The sequence below is a fragment of the Dendrobates tinctorius genome, unplaced genomic scaffold, assembly GCF_039654945.1.
Source record: "Dendrobates tinctorius isolate UK_male_01 unplaced genomic scaffold, ASM3965494v1 ptg000070l, whole genome shotgun sequence".
NCBI classification, from domain to species: Eukaryota; Metazoa; Chordata; class Amphibia; order Anura; family Dendrobatidae; genus Dendrobates; species Dendrobates tinctorius.
The window spans coordinates 63,132,583-63,156,784 of record NW_027361738.1 but is presented as its reverse complement, the minus strand read 5'-3'; the positions used below and the strand labels follow the sequence as shown (position 1 = coordinate 63,156,784).

Sequence of the window (24,202 nt, the reverse complement as noted above, 5' to 3'; positions counted from 1 at the left end):
GTCCCCCAATAAGGCGTTGGAGAAAACAGGATTTTTAGTTGCTTACCGTAAAATCTGTTTCTCTGAGCCTTCATTGGGGGACACAGCACCCTCCCAAGTTGAACAGCTCGGTTTACTGTATAATATTGTTAGTGTGGATTAGTGTATCTGTGGTTTTTATATCGTTAGATTGCTTCTCCTACTGCTTTCTCACTAACTGAACATCCTACTTCCTGTTGGTGGGGTGTACACTGCGGAGGAGGAGATAACTTTTTTTTTTTTTTTTTTTTCTGCATAGTGTCAGCCTCCTAGTGGCAGCAGCATACACCCATGGTTCCTGTGTCCCCCAATGAAGGCTCAGAGAAACAGATTTTACGGTAAGCAACTAAAAAATCCTGTTTTTTGAGCTGGAGGCGACAGGAGGTGGCAAGAGTTTGTACGTGTGGTTTGAAGGACATGGCAGAGTCCTGGTGAGGAGGACAAGGATGAGAAGGTGAGTAGATGGTGGTGAGATACAGGGAAGGGAGAGGTTGTGAGATTAGATAGGGACCAGAGGTGGGTGCAGATGAGGTCTAGTGTATGTCCTTCTGTGTGGGTGGCTGTGGAGGACCACTGAGTAAGTCCAAAGGATGAGGTAAGTGACAGGAGTTTGGAGGAGAGTGTCAGTAGGGTTATTAAAGTTGCCCACTATTTGCCACATCTTTTGCTGTTCATTCATCAGAGAATGAAATCTGTGCTGGTCATAAACTGTCAATCTGTCAGGTCCCCGCAAGCTAAACTGTCCTTTACAGCTTGGAAAAGGAGGCGTAAAGCTGCAAAAAGTTTCAATTTTGTGCAGAGAGATGGCTTTTGGCATAATTTGTGACTCTTCTGAGCCAGACAAGTGGAGTTCAGATTTTGATAAATTTTCATTACAATAATTGGAAGTTAAAATATATAAATTCTGTAAGGAAAAGTTGTGGCACGCTCTGTTGCATGCAGTTTCATGAAGGGGAGAATGAGAAGCATTATAGAAGCTCAATAAGGGAAAATGCAAAATTATCTTGTGGCCCATCGAACCGCAGGGAAAGCTTTTGCCATCTCAGTGGCCATGAACATAGCAAAGACTTATACATGGACTCTCAATATCTTCTTGTCTTTACACAGAGCACATAGAAAATCTATACCTCAATATTCTTCTAACATAACTACTGTATTTAGCAGTCAAACCCAGGTATACCCAACTTTCCTCAATACTTGCATTTAAAGTGTTTTGGCTCCTCATGTTAGGCATATAGGATTAAGCCCGCATCTTTGTGTTTTTGTGTTTTTTCAGCTTTAAACCCAATGAAGGCGTCATAATCATTGGAGCCACAAACTTCCCTGAAGCCTTGGACAAGTAAGTATCAGACTCTGATCAGGAAGTACATGACTGGAACAAAATGATATGCTTGGTTCGCAGCTTAGCTCCATACAGTAGAAGTGACTGGGGTTGAGCTACCATATATAAAACAGTCTATGCGCAAGTTTGGCACAGTTTCTGGAAGAAATCTTCTATGATTTTTGTTTGTGTTACCACCTCCCTTCCCTTAATTCTGAAGCTCGCAGTGGGGTGCAGTGTCCGTAGTGGTGGTCTCACAACTCTGCCCTTCTAACAATCATACTGCATTCACCAAAGTTATTATTAAACAACATTGCAGTGTTTAGCAGTCTGCAAGCTAATCCAGGGAGCGCCTGCCATAGGTGTAAGTTAGTACATGCAGCATTGGACAGATGAGGTTTATATATTATCTTTTTTTTTTTTTTCCTCTACATAGTGCCTTAGTTCGCCCTGGTCGCTTTGACATGCAGGTTACCGTCCCCAGACCAGATGTGAAGGGTCGCACAGAAATCCTGAAATGGTATCTCTGTAAAATCAAGTATGACCAATGTAAGTTTTCACATTTACTGAGATATAAATTTCTCTATCGCTTCATTGGGGGACACAGAAACCATGGGTGTTTGCTGCTGCCACTAGGAGGCTGACACTATGCACAGAAAAAGGTTAGCTCCTCCTCCGCAGTATACACCCCACCGACCGGCACTAATTTCCTCAGTTTAGCTTAGTGTCAGTAGGAGGTAGACACGGGTCTTTCTTTAGACCCATATCTACCTCAGTGTGCGTCGTTTCATTGCAGGTTTCCGGAGGGATACAGAGTGAACGGTCACATCTGTAGTCCCACAAGGAGACTATGAGTACGGCGTGTACTGCCACCCCGTATCCTCATAGCTCTCCACAGCAGGACCAAGAGCCTAACACGGGTACGTGTCAGCGATCCAGACTGATCCTCGTCCCCCCGTCTCCCACCCACTCGCCTACCAGAGCCTGTCTGTTTGGATGAGGCACGGACTTCCTTTTACAGGGATCATGAAAGCAAGACGGATCAGTCAGAGGCTAAGTATGGGGCCCCCGAGCATATCTCCCGAGGATCACGGCTACTATCAGCGGTTCTTGTTAAGCCCGGTCACCGTGACAGCTTCCTTTCTCACCCTACCCCCCTTTCCCCCGGCTGCACTTAGCTTGTTTTTCCTCGGCAGCCAGGCTTCAGGCAGGGATCCTTTCAGGAGCGGTCGCCGCGGCAGTGCTGTGATGCCTCCGCGCCGCCCCGCGCTTCTCGGCGGCCGCCGCATTTACTACAGGCCACGGCTTCATTTTGGGCTTTGCGCTGCGTCGCGGCCACGCCCCCGCCCTCATTCTTAGGCGGGCTTCCCTCCCGCCTGTTTTAGGCCCGCCCACCGCCTCCTCTCCCGGTATTATGAGCCCCGGAGGCGGCGCTCGGCCCACCCACTACTAGCCTATCTATCAGCGGGTGGCGCCATCTTCAGCATCTGCGGTTAGCTCCGCCCTTCCTATGCCTCGTTTTCAGGAAAGCGTGCGCTTCCTACCCTGCTCCTCTCAGGCTGCCGCCTTTTTCTCTGCCTGTCAGCCGGACTCCGTCTCCTCTTCTGTGGACCCTGCAAGTCCAGACGAGCTGTGCAGCTTCGCTTGCTGGAGGGACTTACAGGACACCGGACCGTGAGTAGTTCTGCAACTGCAGACTGACACCCTCCTCTGCCTCCTGTCCCCCAACCTTCCGGCACTGCTTCAGTGACTTGCCCTCATTATGTCTAACTCTAAGCCTGATCGTGCTCGTCCTCCTGCTTCCACTTGCACTTTAGTCAAGTACTTTGCATGTTCTTCTTGCAAACGCAAACTTCTCTCAGGTCATTCCACTCCCCTCTGCCTCGACTGCAGCAATCCCATTGAGTCCGCCGCCCAGGAGCCCCCTATTGCTCCACGTGAGAGTGAATCCCCCATTCCCAGCTGGGCTTCTTCTCTATCACAATCAGTGGCAGATCTCACCAGGGTGTCTCAGTCCCTAGTGGCCGTTCTTGATAAGTTGCCCCTGGACAGTTCTGCAGGATCCAGCAGGTCACAGGAGGCTCCAACTGAGCCAGCCAACATGAGCCGCAAAAGGCCTAGGCAGGATCTCTGGCCGGAGTCCTCCCCTCGCCCCTTTTCTCCACATAGTCCTCAGCAGTCTCCTTCCCGTGCCTCCTCCCCCGAGTCAGGAGATGCATTCTCGGATGTGCCATCCGAAGGGATTTTAGAGCTGGATTCGGACCATATCGCGGACATGAAGGTTATGGTACAGAACCTCATTGCAGCGATCAACCACACTTTCGAGATCAGACTCCCCTGCGAAACCCTCAGATCAGGAGGTTTTGATCAGATGGGCAGAAGCACCTTCCAGAGTCTTCGCTTCTCACTGAGTTTTACAAGATCCTTACCAGGGAAAGAGAAAATCCAACCAGGCGTTTTCAAAGAGGAAAACGTCTCGGCGTGCTGTATCCCTTTTCTCAAGAGCTCACCGACAACTGGTCGGCTTCCCCCCTCGGTAGACGCTCCTGTGTCCAGACTATCTAACAACACGGTCCTTACGATCTCAGGTGTGGCATCTCTAAAGGACTCTTAACGACAGGATCATAGAATCCTTAGCAAAGTCAGCATTCGAAGCGGCTGCGGCGGTGCTAAGTCCGGTCTTTGCTTCCACTTGGGTAGCAAAGGCCATAGCTACTTGGGCGGAGGATCTCCGCCAAGGCATTCTTGAGGGAGCCCAACCGGAACGACTGGCCGAACTAGCCAACCAAATATCCCATGCAGGGGAATATTTGGTATCTGCCTCCTTAGATGCTGCGTCTTGCGCAGCCCAAGCGTCCAGCAGCGTAGTGGCAATCCGGCGTACAATTTGGCTTAAGGCTTGGCAGGCGGGTTTGTCATCAAAAAAGTCCCTTACCAATCTGCCTTTTCAGGGAGCGCTTCTCTTCGGATCCCAGCTGGACCAGATTATTAAGGACGCCACTGCACAAGCTCGCTTCTCCCTCAGTCCAAACCTCGTAGACCTTGTCCAAGGCGTCAGTTTTTGCCCTTTCGGTCCTTCCGCCTTGCCGTGGCAGCAGAACCTTTTTCGAACCAACAAAGGCCACAAGCACGCCAGGATAGGAAGAAAGTCTCCTTTAGGCCCACTCCCTCCTGGCGATCTCGCTCCTCCCAGGGCAGATCCTCCAGGTCCAGAACTGGACGGTCCACATCGGTATGACTGTCAACAAAGTTCCGAGGCACCTTCCCAACTAGGCGGCCAACTCCTTTTCTTCAGAGACGTCTGGCTTGCCTCGGTAGAAGAAGCCTGGGTCAGGGAAATTGTATCCTCAGGATACAAGAAAGAGTTCGTGTCTCGGCCCCGGGATCGCTTCTTCGAGTCCCGTACTCCAAAAGACCCCGCCCTAGTTCTGGGTTTCTTTGCGTACATCGCCTCTCTTCTCCGCTCCGGGGTGATTGTGCCCGTTCCCGAAACAGAACGATTCTCAGGGTTTTACTCAAACCTGTTTGTAGTGCCGAAAAAAGGCGGAGCGGTTCGGCCCATTCTGGACCACAAGCTACTGAACAAAAGGGGTCCGCCTCCGACATTTCAGGATGGAGTCACTTCGTTCAGTAATCGCTTCCATGGAGGCGCAGGAATTCATGTGCTCAATAGACATTCAAGATGCCTATCTGCACGTCCCCATCTTTCCCGGGCATCAGAAATTCCTGCGTTTCGCTATTCATCAGGACCACTACCAGTTTGTCGCCCTGCCGTTCGGTCTCGCCACCGCGCCCAGAGTGTTTACAAAGATCATGGCGGCGTTGATGGCCCTGTTGAGGATCAGAGGTCTCGTCCTCTTTCCGTACCTTGACGACATTCTAATCAAAGCTCCGTCCTTTCACCAGACTCGCCAAAGTCTTACCATCGTTCTCGACACCCTGTCCAGATTCAGGTGGCTCGTAAACAAAAGGAAGTCCTGCCTTGTTCCGACTCAGCGTCGTGTTTCTAGGCTTATTGTTCAACACCCGTCGATCGAGGGTCTTTCTCCCAGAAGAGAAGATGATCACTCTGCGGCGAGACGTACGTTCGCTGCAGAGGACACGGCTTCCATCTTTCCGGTCAGCCATGAAAGTCTTAGGAAAGATGGTGGCGACGGCCAAAGCGATTCCCTTTGCTCAATTTCACTCGAGACCGCTTCAACAGGCCATCCTGTCTCGGTGGAACATTTCTGTTCTCTCCCTGGATAGTCCAATTCGCCTCGCGTCCCGGGTCAAACAGTCCCTCAATTGGTGGCTGACGTCGCCTCTCATTTCCCTAGGCCGGTCATTCCTTCCAATTCACTGGCAGATTGTGACAACGGACGTCAGCCTTCTCGAGTGGGGGGCAGTGTTTCGCAATCGGACTGTTCAGGGTCGGTGGTCGACTCAAGAGACAACTCTGCCTATCAACAGCCTCGAGATACGGGCGATTTATCTGTCTCTCATCCACTGGGAAAGGCTGCTCAGTGGTCTGCCGATCCGGATTCAGACAGACAATGCCACAGCGGTGGCATATGTCAACCACCAAGGGGGGACACGGAGTTCTTTGGCTCTGGCGGAAGTGTCCAAGATTCTCCACTGGGCAGAGGTATCAGTCCCAGCGATATCTGCGGTGCACATTCCTGGCGTGGACAACTGGGCCACCGATTTTCTCAGCCGCGAGGGTCTCGCGGCGGGAGAGTGGTCCTAACATCCGGACGTCTTTCATCAGCTTTGTCGTCGTTGGGGGACTCCGGACGTAGATCTGCTGGTGTCTCGCCTGAACAGGAAGGTCCCACAGTTCGTATCCAGGGCCCGAGATCCTCTCGCAGTGGGCGCCGATGCTCTGACCATTCCCTGGTCTCAGTTCAAGTTCCCCTATCCGTTTCCCCCCCCCTTCCTCTTCTTCCCAAGCTGTTGAAGAAAATCAAGGAGGAATGGGTACCAGTCATCCTCATTGCTCGAGATTGGCCCAGGAGGTCTTGGTTCGCGGACATCGTCAACCTTCTCGCCGATGCCCCCTGGAAGCTGCCAGACAGAGCACATCTGCTGTCTCAGGGTCCAATCTGCCACCCCAGTTCTCTGCCGCTCGATTTAACGGCGGTGCTGTTGAAACTGCGGTTCTGAAACGGTCAGGTTTTTCGGATCGGGTTATTCACACCATGATCCGGGCTAGAAAGCCATCGTCTTCCAGAATTTACTATCGTACGTGGAAGGCTTATTTCACTTGGTGCGAGGCCAATGACATTCCGCCCATGTCCTTTTCTCTGCTTTCTATCCTGGCGTTCCTCCAGGCAGGCCTAGATGCGGGCCTTGCCCTCAGCTCTTTAGAGGGTCAAGTATTGGCGCTTTCCATTCTTTTCCAGAAGACGTTGTCCTCCCGTCCGCAGGTCAAGACCTTTTCTTCAGGGAGTGGCTCATGCGGGACCTCCGTACCGCGCTCCCGTGAATCCATGGGATCTCAATCTGGTCCTGGAGGCTCTACAAAGTTCACCCTTTGAATCTCTCAGGGAAGTTTCCCTTCCCCTTCTCTCCTGGAAAGTAGCCTTTCTTGTGGCCATCACCTCCATCTGGCGCGTGTCGGAATTGGCGGCCCATTCTTGTTGCCCCCCCCTTTGTTAGTTCTCCACCAGGATAAGGTGGTCCTGCGGCCCCTGCCTTCCTCCCTAAGGTGGTGTCCACTTTCCACCTAAATGAGGACATTGTTTTCCCGTCCTTCTGTCCGGGTCCAATCCATCCGCTTGAGCGCTCCTTGAACAAGCTAAACCTGGTCAGAGCGATGAAGGTCTACCTGGCTAGGACGACTCCCTTGTGGAAGACAGACTCCCTTTTCATCTTTCCAGATGGTGCACGGAAAGGTCTGCCGGCCTCCAAGGCTACTATTGCTCGCTGGATCAGATCAGCTATTTTGGAAGCCTACCGGGTCAAGCATCGAGTGCCCCCTCCTGGAATTAGAGCTCACTCTACCCGGGCAGTGGGTGCCTCCTGGGCGGTGCGCCACAGAGCCTCCGCGCTGCAGCTTTGCAAAACGGCAACCTGGTCTTCGATCCACACGTTTGCCAAATTTTACAAGGTCCACACCTACGCTTCGGCGGACGACAGCCTAGGCAGAAGGATCTTGCAGGCGGCAGTGGTGAGTTCTCAGACCTAATGGAAGTTTGCTTCTCCCTCCCCAGCGACTGCTTTGGGACGTCCCATGGTTTCTGTGTCCCCCAATGAAGCGATAGAGAAAACAGGATTTTAGGGTTGCTTACCGTAAAATCTGTTTCTCGGAGCCTTCATTGTGGGACACAGCACCCTCCCATGTTTTGCAACTCCTGTTCTTTTGTTGTTTGTTGGTTACAGTTGAGTTGTCCTGTTTTTACTCTATTTTGTTACTTCTCCTACTGCTTTCTCACTAACTGAGGAAATTAGTGCCGGTCGGTGGGGTGTATACTGCGGAGGAGGAGCTAACCTTTTTCTGTGCATAGTGTCAGTCTCCTAGTGGCAGCAGCATACACCCATGGTTTCTGTGTCCCCCAATGAAGGCTCCGAAAAACAGATTTTACGGTAAGCAACCCAAAAACCCTGTTTTCTATAGACTTTTAAGGGGTAAGGTTTCTCCTTGTGGAGAGTGACATGCCAGCTCTGGCTTGTCAAGGTAAGGAGGCTTATTCGCCGTGCAATGCTCCTCTGGGAAAATAATATGCAAATTGCCTCTTCAGAGAAAAAGAGGACTTTAACTCTATAGCGCCACCTGTTGGTAGTAGCGATCCTACAAGTCACAATCAACCCTTTAACGAGTCTTGTAATATGACTTAAGATAAACTTAGGATATGACTTTTATCCTAAGTCATATTACAAGACTCATTAAAGGGTTGATTGTGACTTGTAGGATCGCTACTACCAACAGGTGGCGCTATAGAGTTCAAGTTCTCTTTTTCTCTGAAGAGGCAATTTGCATATAGACTTTTAAAAAAAAAAAAAAACTGTAATGATTAGTGGGCACATGATGTCTGAAGTAACTGCATCATTTCTTTATCGCTTCATTGGGGGACACGGGTAACATTTGTGCATAGACCTAATGGTCCCTTACTGTGACCTGTGTATGCACCTTGTCCTCCTTTTTTGCCTTTGTTTTGATACAGGAGACCTACCCGTGTCTCTGTAAGGGGGCTGGCTGGCTTATTTAAGCTGCCAAGCCAGCACCCTTCTCTTCTTTTTAACATTGGATGTGTCAGGGGCTAGAGTAACTATGAAAATGAGCCAGTCACACTGTCTTCAGATTACAGCTTCTTTCTTCAAGTTATAGTTTTGTTTTTTTTTTACTCCTATTTACACATATTAAAACAGTGTGTTTTTGGCTTACTGGACAGCCCCTTTTGACATGTGAATAGAAATGTTAATTTTTTTTTATTTTGCTGTTATAGCTGTTGATGCTGAAATAATTGCACGTGGCACTGTGGGATTTTCTGGAGCAGAGCTGGAGAATCTGGTTAACCAGGCTGCTCTTAAAGCTGCTGTGGATGGAAAAGAAATGGTTACAATGAGAGAGCTTGAGTTTGCCAAGGATAAAATACTCATGGGTATGTAATGCACTCTTACCTACTTACATACATACATGCCTACCTACATGCCTACCTACATGACATGGAAAATTAAGCTAAGCTTGTCAGGATGCTGATGGCCACTCATAGTTCTGACTTGGAAAGTAAAAGCATCAGAATGGTGGAAGTCCTAAGTGACCGCACAATTCTACCTTCTCGGCTGGTGATGTGGCATTCCATGGTGGGATAGAATGATGTGGCATGTAATAGATGCTCACATGAATTCTCCATACCAAGAGCTGCTTCTTGGACTGGCTATCCAAATGGTCTTATATCGTGAATTTCTGAAGAAGGTTCCCTCTCCAGTACAGCATATGCAATAGTGATTGTCCCTTTAAAGAGAACCTTTCGGCAAACTTTTCATGTTGAGCTGAACACAAGATGTAATAGTGGCTTCTGAGTGGAGTAAGACTTTTTTTTTTTTTTTTTTGCTTTAATTTTGCCTCTGTTGCAGATCTATTATCAGTCAAAGCACTTGGCACCTAATGAGTTAACTTTTTTGTTATGTCCAAGCGGGTGTTATCAAGACAGTTTTCGCTGGGGGGGGTGTACTCCTCCCTGTATGATGCTGACCAATTACAAGTGAGCATCAACACTCGAAGGAAAGAATATGCCCCCACAATAGCGCAGAACAGGTTTCTCAGTGGTTGAGATGTAATGATAAAGACCTGGTCTAACCTCATGCTTGAGTCAGTGTTGGGGGAGGGACAGCACAGCTGGATTTAGCTGTGTCACATTACAAACCCTTCTGTAAGCTCTCCTCCTGTCATAGCACTGAATGGTCTGGCACCCCCCATTGGTCATCAGGGTGTTATATGCTTGCTGTTGGAGCTGTACCAGTGATTACCTATTTCTAAGGATAGGCCATTAAAAACAAAGTAATTTAAGGCAAGTAGTACTTAAAAAAAACAAAAAAAACAAACAATGTAGATTTACCTTACACATGCTATGTTATGCCTAGTGCAGGACCTTAAAGGCGAGAGGATGGGGGGGACACGACACAGGATTTGGCATTCTTTTAATTCCTATGAAATGTATCGCCCCATTGTGTCCTGCACTAGGCATAACAGCATATTCATTTTGACTTTTTTTTATTTTTATTTTTTTTTCAGCCAATTTCCCATCTTGTTTATTATGTCTTGTAGTTTCACTTATGTAAATTATATTACTGTATAATCTGCTTCTTTTTGCAGGGCCTGAAAGGAGAAGTGTGGAGATTGATGACAAGAATAAAACAATTACTGCCTATCATGAGTCGGGGCATGCTATAATTGCCTATTACACCAAAGATGCAATGCCTATCAACAAGGCAACGATCATGCCACGGGGTCCGACACTTGGTCACGTGAGTAATGCAGACTTGGTGGCGCTCCTCCTGTAAAAATGGAATTTTTGTGTAGTCTTTCTATAGACCTGTGTTGCACCTCTCTTGTTTTCCCTGATAATGTCTTTGTAAATGTATTGTACAGTACTGTGCAAAAGTTTTAGGCAGGTATGGAAAAATGCTGCAAAGTAACAATGCTTTCAAACCTAGAAATGTTGCCAGTTTTATTTTAAAGCAGAGCAAAGAGTTCTGGAAGTGATGATGTGGCCCCCACAGAGCCCTGATCTCAAAATATTTGCATCCTTGTGGGATTACCTAAAGAGTATTGATGACTGAACGAACATGTTCGGATTAGATGTTATCTGAGAATGCTCGGGTGCTAACCGAGTGACTGTGGCGTGCTCGAAATAGATGTTTTGCAGCTAACGCACAATCCCTGCACGTGTTGTGGCTGTTGGAACAGCTGCGGGGACTGGAACATCTATTTTGAGCACCCCAGAGTCACTGTTATCACATGAGCATGTTCGGATAACATCTAATGTTCGCTCATCACTACTAAAGAGAGACAATCATTTACACTAGGTTACATCCACAGAAGATCTGTGGTCCATTCTCCAAGATGTTCGGAGCGACCTTTGTGCCAGAAACTTTCAACACACTTTGTTTTTTTTTTTTGCAAAGCATTCTTACTGTGCTGCATTTTTTTTTTTTTCACGCCTGCCTAAAACTTTTGCAGTATACAAATATAAAATTCTACTTCTCATATCTTTAGGTGTCCCTACTGCCAGAGAACGATCGATGGAGTGAGACCAGGTCCCAACTCCTTGCACAGATGGATGTGAGCATGGGAGGCAGAGTGGCCGAAGAAATAATTTTTGGACCTGAAAACATAACTACAGGTAATTCTTTCTCTTAGCATAGGCTAGTTATTACACAGATTGCAGTTTACAAATCTGATGTCTCTTTGTATGTTTTTAGGGGCTTCTAGTGATTTCGACAGTGCAACAAAAATAGCAAAACTGATGGTAACGAGATTTGGAATGAGTGAAAAGGTACCGAATGTCTCTTCTACCATTCTATATACAGAAGATGTGTATGGAAATCACTGAGCACTAGACCTGGCCGTACATGGAATGACTCTTTCCATTATCATACAAGGAGCTGTTTGAGAGAATGATCTGATCTTCCTTTCTCCCCATTTCCATAGAGCAGGAATTGATGATATCGAGTGATGAGCGAGTATACTCGTTGTTCGGGTCTCCCTGAGCATGCTCGGGTGATCTCAGAGTATTTTGGCGTGCTCGGAGATTGTTTTTGTCTAAGCTGCATGATTTGCGACTTGTAGACAGGATTGAATACATGTGGGAATTCCGTAACAAACAGGCATTCCACACATGTATTCAGCCTGTCCAGGAGCCGCAAATCATGCAGATGAGACAACGAAAACTAAATCTCAGAGCACGCCAAATACTCGGAGGACACCCGAGCATGCTCAGGAAAAACCGAGTAACGAGTATACTCGCTCATCACTAATGATATCCCCTCTGTGGTGCATTCCACTTGTTAGACCGACTGAAAGGGAATGTATCATTTTTTATTAAGTCAAATTTTTATGTTAACATTTTCTTAAGATGTTTGTTTTTTTTTTTTTTGTCACTATTGAACGACTTTGCATCTAAATGCTATATTAAAATCCTAAAATATTGCCGTTTTTCACGCTAGCCACTGATATTAAAGGATGACGACACCTTTTTGGAATTTTTTTTTTTCATATAAAAAAAACTTGCTTTCACTGGACAACCCATTTATGACTTATCCACAGGTGGGGGTCTGACCACCGGGACTGCACCGATTGGCAGAACAGGACACTTTTATCCCCATTAGGATGAAGGCAGTATTGCACATGTGTAACCTTCTCTCCATTTGTTCCCCGTGGGGCAGCGCTTGTGTGTGTGGTTTTTCTTTTTGGCAGCTCGGTAGAGAATGGAGAGTGGCGGTTGTGCTTCATTTTCTAACAGGAATAAAAATGCCCCAATCTGACGATAACTGTGGGCACCCACTGGTAACTAAGTTATCGCCAATCCTGTGGATCTGTGATAATTTATCTTCACTGGACAGCCCATTTAAATTCATGTATTTTGGGATTAAATTTTTTATTTTTTTTTTTTTTGGTGCAGAATTTTTAAGGAAACCCAATTGCAAAAAATATTTTAAAAATGCATGCATTTGAATGTTAAAAAATGCCTTGAAGCCGTCCTTATCCTTTAACGTTCCACTCACTAAGAGTTTGTATAGAAATAATTTCTGTATTCATCACCAGAGGCAGGAATACAATCACAGGCAATACAGAATCCACCATTCACAATATGTGATGGTCACAACTCGCCTCCCCCCCCCTCTCTGCACAGGCATGCCCACCATACTCAGACATACAGGTCAGTGAGGCGCATACGGTCAAGTCACTGACTACGGTCTATCAAGGCTGCTGTAAAGCATTTGTCTGAATGCTGTGAGCATCAAAGCAGGATGGCTGATCCCATTATCCTGTGGAGAATAGATTTAAAAAAATGAAAAAAAATTAAATATTTTCCAGTATCTGTCATATCTACCCTTGAAGACCACACAGATTCTTGCATATTTGTTTTTCCCATATAAAATATCATGAAAAAATACATGCCATAAAAACAATTGTAAAAAACCCCCATATATATATATATATATATATATATATATATATATATATATATATATATATATATATATATATATATATATATATATATATATATATATATATATATTACTCTGTCGCCTAATTGGGGGACACAGAACCATGGGTGTTATGCTGCTGTCCACTAGGAGGCGACACTATGCATAATCTGAAAAAGATTAACTTTGGCTCCTCCTCTGCAGTATACACCCCTGGACGGCGTCAGCCTTCTCCAGTTTTTGCTTAGTGTCGCAAGGAGGCACACCTTTTTTCTTCCGTTTTTTTTCCTTTTTTCGTCCGGAAATACAGATGAAGAAAAGAGGGTCTCCAGCGAGACTCCCGGCATGGCTCCCTCCTCGGTCCCCTATTAGGGGTACCCGGTTGAGGTCGAGGTGGCTATTCCCCATGTCGCTCCCTCCCCAGTCCCTTGGGTCCTGGTTCGAGGTCGAGACCCCCCCTCCTTCCCCAACCCCTTTAAGGGGTCTGGGTTGAGGTTGAGGCGAGGATGAAGACCCCCTGACTGTGACAGACGCACCCTCCCTAATCCCCCGCAGGGGGCATTTGGTTGAGATGCCTCAGGTAGGGTCGGAGATCAGGCAGCATTCCGCAGCTTCCAGGGACCCCAGGCCGGCTGAGGGATCCTGTTGGGGCCGGGGGAGGGTGCGGACTGGATGGCACAGCAGAGACAGGGCTTTTTCTGCGTCCCTGTCTCTGCAGCAGGAGCGGCTCCATAGCGCTTCAGGGGCCCCACATACAGAAACCGCTACCCCTGCTACTCCCACCACTATCCAGTCGACCATTCTGGGGGGGGTCTGGTACAAATCCGCCCCTCCCCCCCCCCCCCCCCGGACTACTGCGCCGCTCTGGAGCCCTCCTGGGCATCAGGCCTCTAATTTAGACCGCGGCTTCGGCCTAGCCGAAGCCGCCGCCTTTTCCCCGGCCCGCCCCCCGGATGACCAAAATGACACACTGGAGTGTCATAGAAGGGGCGGATTTAGGCAGAAAGGGGGCGTTTTTACACAGCCCAGCGCGCCCTTTTCAGCTCTCCGCCCCCTCCTCCCTCTCCTCAGAGTCCCGGTGGCCATTTTTTCTGGATGAGATCCAGGAGAGGAGCATCACAGCGGTCTCCGGGGGGCACAGAACTGGGATCTGTCGGCGCTGGACCTAGGGGCACACCGGTGGGGTAAGCTCACAGCTGGGTTCTCATTACTCAGCTGTGAATCTATACTTCCTATAAGGCTCTCTGTGGGTCCCCTCTGCGTAGCCACCCCTGTACGATCCCTTATAGCCAGCCTCTGTGCACTATGCCGGGCTCAAGGAAGAGAACCAGGCAGGAATGTTTCTATGCATTCTGCACAGCCTGCAAAGCCACGCTCCCTAGTGGCAGCACGTATCCGCACTGCCGGGACTGCATCCTGAACTCTGGGTCAGAACCCCAGGGAGTCCCTACTGACGCTTCAGTGTCACAGGCCACGCCGGAATGGGCAACTCAGATGTCTCAGTCCATGACACAGTCCATAGACAACCTAACTGCTACATTGCTGCAAGCTCTGCAGAGTCGGGCCCCGGCTATGGACGGTACACAGCAAACGGACAGCTTGTCTCAGGAACATGCTGCTTCCGACTCTCACAGACGTAAGCGGACCCACAGGTCTCGATCACCTGTCGCACTATAGCACAAGGTCGTCCCCCCTCCAGGGAGAGACAGCGTCATTCCAGGTCTCTTGGGCAGTCCCCTGCCACAGACAGTGCAATTTACCACAGGGATCCCCCACCACAGAAGACCCCCGCCCCAGGTCGCCCTCCAGGGATCACCTTAGCGAGGCACAGGATTCGGAGGGCATCTGTGACTCCGACTCAGATAACGAAAAAGACAGGTCCGTGGTACCTTCTCCCCCTAGCAATACAGCGCTAGTTGAGGACATAATTTCTGCCATTCATCGGGTGCTAAAAATTCCAGAGTCTGCCCCGGAAGTCCCAGAACATAGGATTTGCTTCGAAAGTGTTCAGAAACCACCTAAGGTCTTCCCTAATCACCATGAGTTTGAGAAAATACTTACCAAACAGTTTGCGCAGCCTGAGAAAAAATTCGCTAATCGCAAATATTTGGAAGCGAAGTACCCCTTCCCACAGACACCAAACAATGGACAGATCCACCTGAAGTGGACCCTCCGGTTTCTAGGCTAGCAGCGCAGACTTTACTCTCTGCCGGATAGCTTAACCCTCAGGGACGCAGCAGACCGGCAAGTAGAACGCATGGCTCGTTCTATTTTCGAAGCGGCAGGCGCCTCTCTGGGCCCTGCGTTTGCTTCAGTTTGGGCAGCCAAGGCCATCCTGGCTTGGGCCAAAAAACTACAGGAGGGTCTTCAGGCTTCAAATCCTGAGCTCTCGGACCAAGCGGTCCAGATAGCAGTGGTAGCAGACTACATGATTCATGCAGCCCTGGATTCCGCCAGAGGTGTAGCGGGAATAGCATCAAACGCCATCACGATCCGACGCATCCTCTGGCTGCGAGAATGGAAAGCGGATGTGGCCTCAAAGAAGTCCCTCACGCGACTTCCATATTTTACTGGAAGACTTTTCGGCGAAAAGTTGGACACCATGATAGCCAATGCCACTGGGGGTAAGAGTACCTCTCTCCCTCAACTAAAACCGAAACGCACGTTTAAACGAAGAAACCAGACGCGATTCCGATCCTTTCGGAAATCCTCGGGCTGGTCCGTTTCGCGCCCAGTGCAAAACCGTAACCGTTCTCCACACAAGGACAACCCACGGACGCAGCAGCGACCGGACAGGGCTTGGCAGTCGAAAGCAGGCCAAGCGAAACCCAAGGGAGGAAAACCTCAGAACTTCGCTTCATCTTGACTCGTGACCTCCGGAAGACACCCCACCAGTAGGCCGCCGACTTTTACTCTTTCAGCAAGTCTGGCTGCCTATTACAGAAGACGGGTGGGTCAGGGAAATAGTGTCTTCCGGATACAAGATAGAGTTCACTTCCGTTCCACCGAACCGGTTCTTCCTTTCTATTCCTCCAACACCACCAGAAAAGGCTTGTGCTTTCCACCAAGCGGTTTCCTCTCTCCTTCAATCAGGAGTTGTGGTGCCGGTTCCCGCGAACGAGAGATTCCGAGGATTCTACTCAAATTTGTTCGTAGTCCCCAAGAAAGGAGGCGGCGTCCGACCCATACTGGACCTAAAACAGCTCAACAATTACGTACGGGTCCGTCATTTCCGCATGGAGTCCCTCCGGTCCATCATTGCATCCATGGACCAGGGAGAATACCTCGCCTCCATAGACATACAGGATGCGTATCTCCACATACCAATTGCTCCCGCCCACCAAAGGTTTCTCAGGTTCGCGGTCAACCAAAACCACTACCAGTTTGTCGCCCTTCCGTTCGGACTCGCCACGGCTCCAAGAACGTTCACCAAAGTCATGGCGGCCACCATGGACGTCCTGCACTCAAGAGGCATTCTAGTCGTCCCGTACCTGGACGACCTCCTCATCAAGTCTCCCACTTTCAAAGACTGCGAGGTCAGTGTCTCAATCACTCTAGACACTGAGTCGCCTGGGATGGCTAGTCAACCTACAGAAATCGTCGACTATCCCAACTCGGACTCTAACATTCCTGGGAATGGTATTCGACACCGCCAGGGGCCTGGTGCTCCTTCCCAAGGACAAGACACTGGCCATCCGTCTGGGAGTTCGCACACTCCTTCGCAGTCCTCCTCGATCTCTCCGGTTTGCCATGAGAGTCATCGGCCGGATGGCAGCAGCAATAGAGGCAGTGCCATTTTCCCAGTTTCACCTCAGGGTCCTTCAACTAGCCATACTCAGATCTTGGGACAGGAACCCCTTCTCCCTCGACAGGGAGTTAAGGTTGACGTCATCAACCAGGAGGTCCCTGCATTGGTGGCTCAAACCAACCTCGCTTACACGAGGGAAGCCATTCCTCTCAGGACAATGGAAGATCCTGACTACCGATGCAAGCCTGACAGGCTGGGGGGCGGTGCACCTACATCACAGGGCACAGGGCAAGTGGTCACCGAGGGAAGTGACATTGCCCATCAATGTTCTGGAAATCAGGGCCATTCTCTTGGCACTGAGAGCCTTTCATCACTTGCTTGCAGCCTCGCACATACGGATACAGTCGGACAATGCCACGGCTGTGGCATACGTGAACCACCAAGGCGGGACCCGCAGCACCCAGGCGATGAGAGAAGTGGCTCATATCCTCCGCTGGGCGGAAGACACGAAGTCGGTACTTTCTGCGGTACACATTCCAGGTGTAGAAAACTGGGAAGCCGACTTCCTCAGCAGGCAAGGAATGGACTCGGGGGGAGTGGTCTCTCCATCCCGAGATTTTTTTGCCAGATCTGTCAACGCTGGGGAACCCCGGAGGTGGACCTAATGGCATCCCATCTCAATACCAAGGTCCCCAATTTCATGGCCAGGACACACGACCCGCAGTCGCTCGGAGCGGATGCCCTGGTCCAGGACTGGTCCCAGTTCCGACTCCTGTACATTTTTCCACCCCTCCCCCTAATCGCCAGGGTCGTGAGGAAGATCAAGCAAGAGGGAGTTCCGACCATCCTCATCGCGACAGACTGGCCCAGACGTACATGGTACGCCGACATCGTCCAACTTACAGCAGACGCCCCCTGGCGTCTACCCGACCGTCACGACCTTCTGTCTCAAGGTCCGTTCTTCCACCAGAATTCAGGGGCTCTCTCAATTTGACGGCATGGCCCTTGAAACCTGGATTCTAACCCAGGCAGGTTTTTCACCGGCAGTTATTGCAACTATGATCAGGGCAAGGAAGCTGGCCTCCGCCAAGCTCTATTATCGTACCTGGAGAGCTTTCTTTTCTTGGTGCGAATCTCATGGACAAGTCCCACTCCCTTATTACCTCCCGAAGGTACTAGGTTTTCTTCAATCGGGCCTAGATGCCAAGCTATCCCTAAGTTCGCTTAAGAGTCAGGTGTCGGCGCTTTCAGTCCTTTTTCAAAAGCGCATTGCTATTAAACCGCAAGTAAGGACTTTCATCCAGGGAGTTTCCCGATTGGTTCCTCCCTACAAACGTCCGCTGGATACGTGGGACCTCAATCTGGTCCTGACAGCATTGCAAGCTCCACCCTTCGAACCTCTTAGAGGAGTTCCACTCTCCATTCTGTCTCAGAAAGTGGTTTTTCTAGTGGCGATCACCTCGTTACGCAGCGTGTCGGAATTGTCAGCACTTTCCTGCAGACGGCCTTTCCTAGCCTTTCACCAGGACAAGGTGGTTCTCCGCACGGTACCATCCTTCCTTCCGAAGGTTGTGTCCAACTTTCACCTCAATGAGGAGATTTCACTGCCATCCCTTTGCCCGGTTCCGGTTCATAGAGTGGAGAAGGCTCTGCATACGCTTGACCTCGTCAGAGCATTGCGGATTTACGTGTCCAGGACTGCACCTTTCCGGAAATCTGATTCCCTCTTCATTCTTCCGGAAGGTAGTCGCAAGGGGCTGCCGGCTTCCAAGGCTACCCTTGCCAGGTGGATCAAGTCCACCATACATGAGGCCTACCGACTTAACAGTTCCCCTCTTCCGGCCGGTATCACGGCACACTCTACACGGGCAGTAGGGGCCTCCTGGGCCATTCGGCATCAGGCTTCGGCACAACAAGTGTGTAAGTCGGCCACTTGGACTAGCCTACACACGTTTACGAAACACTACAGTGTTCATACCCAGTCTTCAGCGGATGCGAGCCTGGGTAGACTGGTTCTGCAGGCGGCAGTACCTCAAGTCTAGGGAACTGTCAACACAATATTCGTCCACTGCTTCCCACCCAGGGACTGCTTTGGGACGTCCCACGGTTCTGTGTCCCCCAATTAGGCGACAGAGTAAAGGAGATTTTTGTGTACTCACCGTAAAATCTCTTTCTCTTAGCCTTTAATTGGGGGACACAGCTCCCACCCTGTTGCCCTTACGGGCCGTTGTTTACTGTTGAGTTCTCATATTGTTCTTTGAGCTCGTACATAGTAGCCTTCTTACAGGCATGGTTATGTTATTTGATTACGTTCCTCCTTATGCTTTGGCACAAAACTGGAGAAGGCTGACGCCGTCCAGGGGTGTATACTGCAGAGGAGGAGCCAAAGTTAATCTTTTTCAGATTATGCATAGTGTCGCCTCCTAGTGGACAGCAGCATAACACCCACGGTTCTGTGTCCCCCAATTAAAGGCTAAGAGAAAGAGATTTTACGGTGAGTACACAAAAATCTCCTTTTTATTATTATTTGAATTGTCCTCTTTGTACCATCTCGTTTTGTTAGAGTTGCTCAACAGCAGCCGACTCTAGGGTGTTCTGCTATTGAGCACCACGACGATCAGCTGTAATCTATGGGGGGCACCCAGCAATGAATATTCAATTTCCCTGCAGCGCCACCTCATGGTGAATTGAATATCACACGCTTCCTTTTGAAATCAGTTGGCCTCACCTTGTGATGCATGTGATCTCAGTGTATGAAGATAGACAACCCCTTAACGTTTTCATTAAGCTGGAGCCAGTGTGGCTATTGAATAGGTTTCTGTGTATTAATACTGCTTTTAATCCTATATTTCAGCTTGGGGTAATGACTTATTCTGACACTGGAAAACTGAGTCCTGATACACAAGCTGCCATAGAGCAAGAAGTTAGGACACTGTTAAAGGTAAAATGGACGAGTCTGAGTTTATACATGCTCCATAAAGTCAGGCTAAAAGTGCACGGTGCCAGGGCTCGGGACCCAGGGTGGCATGTGTAACTTACCCCACCTTCATCAGAACGGAGGTGCTCAATTCCTGGCTTGTCTGTGCTGGCGCAGTTCTCTCCATTGTCGTCTTTGGGAGAACTGAAAATAGCTGAGCTTGCATGGCTACCCTCACCTCTATCAGCAGGTAAAAATCAAGAATAGACTTAAGATTTAAAAAAATAATCCACTTTTGACCTGGTGACAGGTCCCCTTTTAAGGTTTGACATTTTTTTTGATTTTGCAAGATCCATAGCCTGTTTTATTTTTGTTAACCTATAAATGCTCATGTATTTTTTTTTTTTTTTTTTGTGCGAGAGGAGTCTTTAATTTATACCATCCACATTACAATATAATGTTCTGCAAAACTGGAATATAACTCCAAATGAGCTGCAATGGTGAAAAGTTGCATTTCTATTGTTATGGTCTTTTGCGGTTTTGTTTTTATGGTGGTCACTATGCGGTAACATTGTCCGACAAACAGGATTCTACAAGTCGGTCCGATTTATGGCAGTGCCAAACGCAGTGTTTTACTGTCCCAGCAAAGAGAATAAGATTTCTGAAATCTAGGGCACACGAACAGATTTTTTTTTTTTTTTTTTTATGTAGCTTTATTTTTTTTCTCCTACGCCTCATTGGGGGACACAGGACCATGGGTGTCATGCTGCTTGCCAAGAGACACTTTTTGGATGTAGAAATGTCTACAGCACATACTTAACGAGTTCACATACGCTTAAATGAGTTTTCTTTTGTTTGTTTAATTGTTTCTATTGATTGAGCGGTGTTGAGTTTATTATTGGTTCCATTTTGTGGTACATACCTTTTGATTGCCATTTGCATTTTTTTGTTGAAAGTGTGGTGACTGGGGGAAAAAAAGGGTTTATTTTTTTTTGGGGGGGGGGTTTAATTATTTTTATACCTTGATTAGTGATGATCGAGCATGCTTAGATACTGTGTTATCTGAGCATGCTCTTGTCCTGTCCTAATTGTGCATTTTCGGCGTGCTCGGAAAAAAAAAAAAATGCTAGAGTCGCCACGGCTGCATGTCTCGCAACTGTTCGGCAGCCATAACACATGCAGGCATTGCCTAAAACTTTTTTTTTTTTTTTCCCGAACACATCGAAATTCTTGATTTAGGACACGAGTGTGCTCCTCAGATAACACCTTATCTGAGCTCACTTGCTCATTATTAACTATGATAGATTGGACTTTTATAGATGCAATATCCCAGATATGCGGGTGATTTTATTTATTATTTTGGGGGGCTTTTTGAAACTTGTACTGTGAGTTAGCGTAATATTTATACTGTTATTCATCTGAAAGTGCTAATGACTAATTTTATCTTTTAGGATTCTTATGAACGTGCAAAAAACCTTCTAAAAACCCATGCAAAAGAGCACAAAAATCTTGCCGAGGCGTTACTAATGTACGAAACGCTGGATGCCAAAGAAATTCAGATTGTTTTGGAAGGAAAGAAACTGAATGCTAGATGATATCGTCAGCATAAAGGACTGAGCTCCTCATTGTTTTATCGTCTCTGCAGAACTCATTCTTTACATTGCGTACTCCTTTTTATTTAAGATATGCCAAAATCTCGCTGTGGGGAAGGGACCTCAGGGCAGCTTATATGGGTAACTGACCATACAGAAAACTCACACTGCATCACATAAGCGGCTTATCATACCACTGCACGCAGTATGGCTGCATCCATCACCTCTGTACAGATGCACCCGTCATTCACAGTATTTGGCCTCTTGGTACCTGATCATCCAATAGGTGCATTGTAATATTTACCAGCTGCACTGTGCATGACATTTTAAAGGGGGTCAGGTAAGGAGGAACGAGAGATCGACCGAGAGATCCTTGTATCGTAAGCAAAAAATAGCAAGCGCAAAAAAACTGCACATCTTAAAGGTTTGTGTATAGGAACACACCAGATGTCATGGGCACGGATGACTTTAAAGGGGTATTATGGTTTGAAGAAGTTAAGTATATTTTTGGAAAACTGTAAGGCACTGATACATATAGTATATAGCCAGAATAACATTCATTTATTGAAACCAAAGTACCACTTTAATGTTACTGTCGTTTCTTATAGATGAGATGTGCGTATACGGCCATGTTGAGAAGTGGGACACACTTCTGTTCAGTCTGTCTGGTTCTATAGGAATTAACGATGAGTTGTTTTTTTTTTTTTCTATTAAGACAAATTTTACTTTATCCAATATATGACCATTCTAAGATGGTATCTTAAGTGGCCGGTGTACTGCCTGAATGAATTATGGACCCGCAGGCACATTTTACAGCATTTTAAGGAAGTTTGGAAGCTGCTGGTCTTTCACCTGTAAGGAAGCAATAAGTAAATAAAGCTCTTCCCCCAGGAATAGCGCAGCACTTCTATATTAGCACTTTGTTCTCCTCGGCCAGGAGAGGTTTACCCCCACAACACACAACCCCAGGGGGCTGGATAGTGTAGAGCCTCGGGTAAGCTTTTTTTAAAAACGGTCCTAATTTTTTAAACTACGCAGCCAACATCATGTCTCCAACATCTGGAATCACATCAAGGAAATTGTATACATATACATGTGGTTTTTCTTTCTTTTTTTTTTTTTTTTCATTTTTGTTAATTTTTTTTTTTATTTTATAAGGACGGAACTTTGATTATAACTCTCTTCACTTTATAGCGTCTCGTGTCATCTGCCCACAGGATAATCATTTTATAGGGTTTTCCAAAAATTCACACTTTTTTAAAGTCTCTGGTTAGTTACAAAAGCATTAAAAGAAGAAAGCCATCAAGATTTGCCGACTCTAATGTGGAGAGGAGGAAGACGTGATTACATTGAATGTACACTCGCTTTGTCTTCTATGGATCCACTCAGCTATGTTGGTGCAATCGTCATCTGAGCCGAGTAATTGGTAATATTTGGTGATGATCGAGCTGGGAAAAGGCGTTCTCCGAGCGTGCTTGTGTGCTATAATAGTGTCTTCGGCGTGCTCGAATAATATGTTGAAGTCACTGTGGCTGCATGTGTTGCTGCTGTCCAACATCCGTGAGACATGCAGGCGCGGGGACTCGAAGATGGTATTCGAGCACACTGAAGACACTCTTCTAGCAAACGGTTTAGCCCAGATAACACCTGATCCCAGCACGCTCGCTGAACCAGAGTGATCTTTGTGAAGTAAAGGAATTCAAGGAAAGTTTGGCTTCATTCTTTTCAATGTAAAGGAAGGGAAAGTGTCTGCTTAGGTTTTCTACAGGTCCTTTTATGTTATCAGTAATGCTCAGCACGAAAATGTACATATGGCTAAAAGCTATTTTCAGTGTGTTCTTGAGCATCTGCGTAAAAGGAAAAGTTATTTTAATTTCTGAACTGACAAAATTGCATTTTATTTAATGTGCAAATGATATTTTAGGGCTTTTCCACACATCGTGTGTGTTTTTGTTTTTTTATTTAAATATATAAATGCCTACTATAAGCTGTGTGAGTATAGCTGCCACCCAAGACCCTGTGTATGGTGAATCTCCTGGAAAACCGCTTACCATTCAGTCTGAAGTGGAATGCAGCACTTATTCCTGCCTGTGTAAATTGAGGTAAATGATGCATCTTTAAATATGTAAATAAATCAAAATTCTTATGGTGAAATGTGTGGATTTTATCTGACTTTCACTTTTTTAATCATAATTAAAAATTTGTGATATGAAATGTATGGGGAATCTTATGTCGCCTTAGGCAAAACTAGAAAGTACATCTAGGCCCCGTTCACACGTTCAGTTTTCGGTCAGTATTTTACATCAGTATGTGTAAGCGTAAACCAGGAGCGGAACAATCAGAGGAAAAGTAGAATAGAAACACGTCACCACTTCTGTATTTATCACCCACTCCTGGTTTCTGGCTTACAAATACTGATGTCAAATACTGACCGTGTGAATGTGGCCTTACACTGCCTGATGTTTGCCTGCAGTTGCAGCCTGTGACTGCTGCCCACCATGTGAACGGGCACAACTATCCAGATGGAAGTGATCCATGGGAGATCTTAAGGTACTGTCACACTTAGCGATGTACAAGCGATCCCGACCAGCGATATGACGCGGTCAGGATCGCTGGTACATCGCTAAGTGGTCGCTAGTGAGCTGCCACACAGGCAGATCTCACCAGCGACATCGCTGGGGACGGGGGTCGCTACTTACCTGTCACACTAGGCGATCCTGCGTCCTCCCGCCCGGCTCGTCGCTCGTCTCTCCACAGGAGGCTGACGACGAGAAGCGGTCCAGGACGTTCTTGCGCGATCAGCGATAACCAGCGGGGGTGCGGGTCGTAGGTAAGTATCAGACACAGCGATATCGCTATAACGTCACAAGTTATAGCGATATTGCTAGCGATATCGCTTAGTGTGACAGGCCCTTTAGGGAAGGAGCAGTGGACTCCGCTGATTGCATCATTTCCAAAAAAAAAAAGAA

At 47.7% G+C, this 24,202-nt stretch overlaps 1 protein-coding gene across 1 annotated transcript in view; it reads left to right on the top strand.

Moving 5' to 3' along the window:
• The window catches only part of YME1L1 (YME1 like 1 ATPase), a 64,769-nt gene extending 41,382 nt beyond the window's left edge, over positions 1 to 23,387 (top strand). The window contains exons 12-19 of the mRNA XM_073581742.1: positions 1,295 to 1,357; positions 1,776 to 1,888; positions 8,767 to 8,922; positions 10,137 to 10,288; positions 11,040 to 11,166; positions 11,246 to 11,319; positions 19,579 to 19,665; positions 21,093 to 23,387. Coding sequence (XP_073437843.1) covers positions 1,295 to 1,357; positions 1,776 to 1,888; positions 8,767 to 8,922; positions 10,137 to 10,288; positions 11,040 to 11,166; positions 11,246 to 11,319; positions 19,579 to 19,665; positions 21,093 to 21,236 — 916 coding nt within the window. The 3' untranslated portion in view covers positions 21,237 to 23,387. The remainder of the gene's footprint in view (positions 1 to 1,294; positions 1,358 to 1,775; positions 1,889 to 8,766; positions 8,923 to 10,136; positions 10,289 to 11,039; positions 11,167 to 11,245; positions 11,320 to 19,578; positions 19,666 to 21,092) is intronic.
• The last annotated feature ends 815 nt before the right edge of the window (positions 23,388 to 24,202 follow it).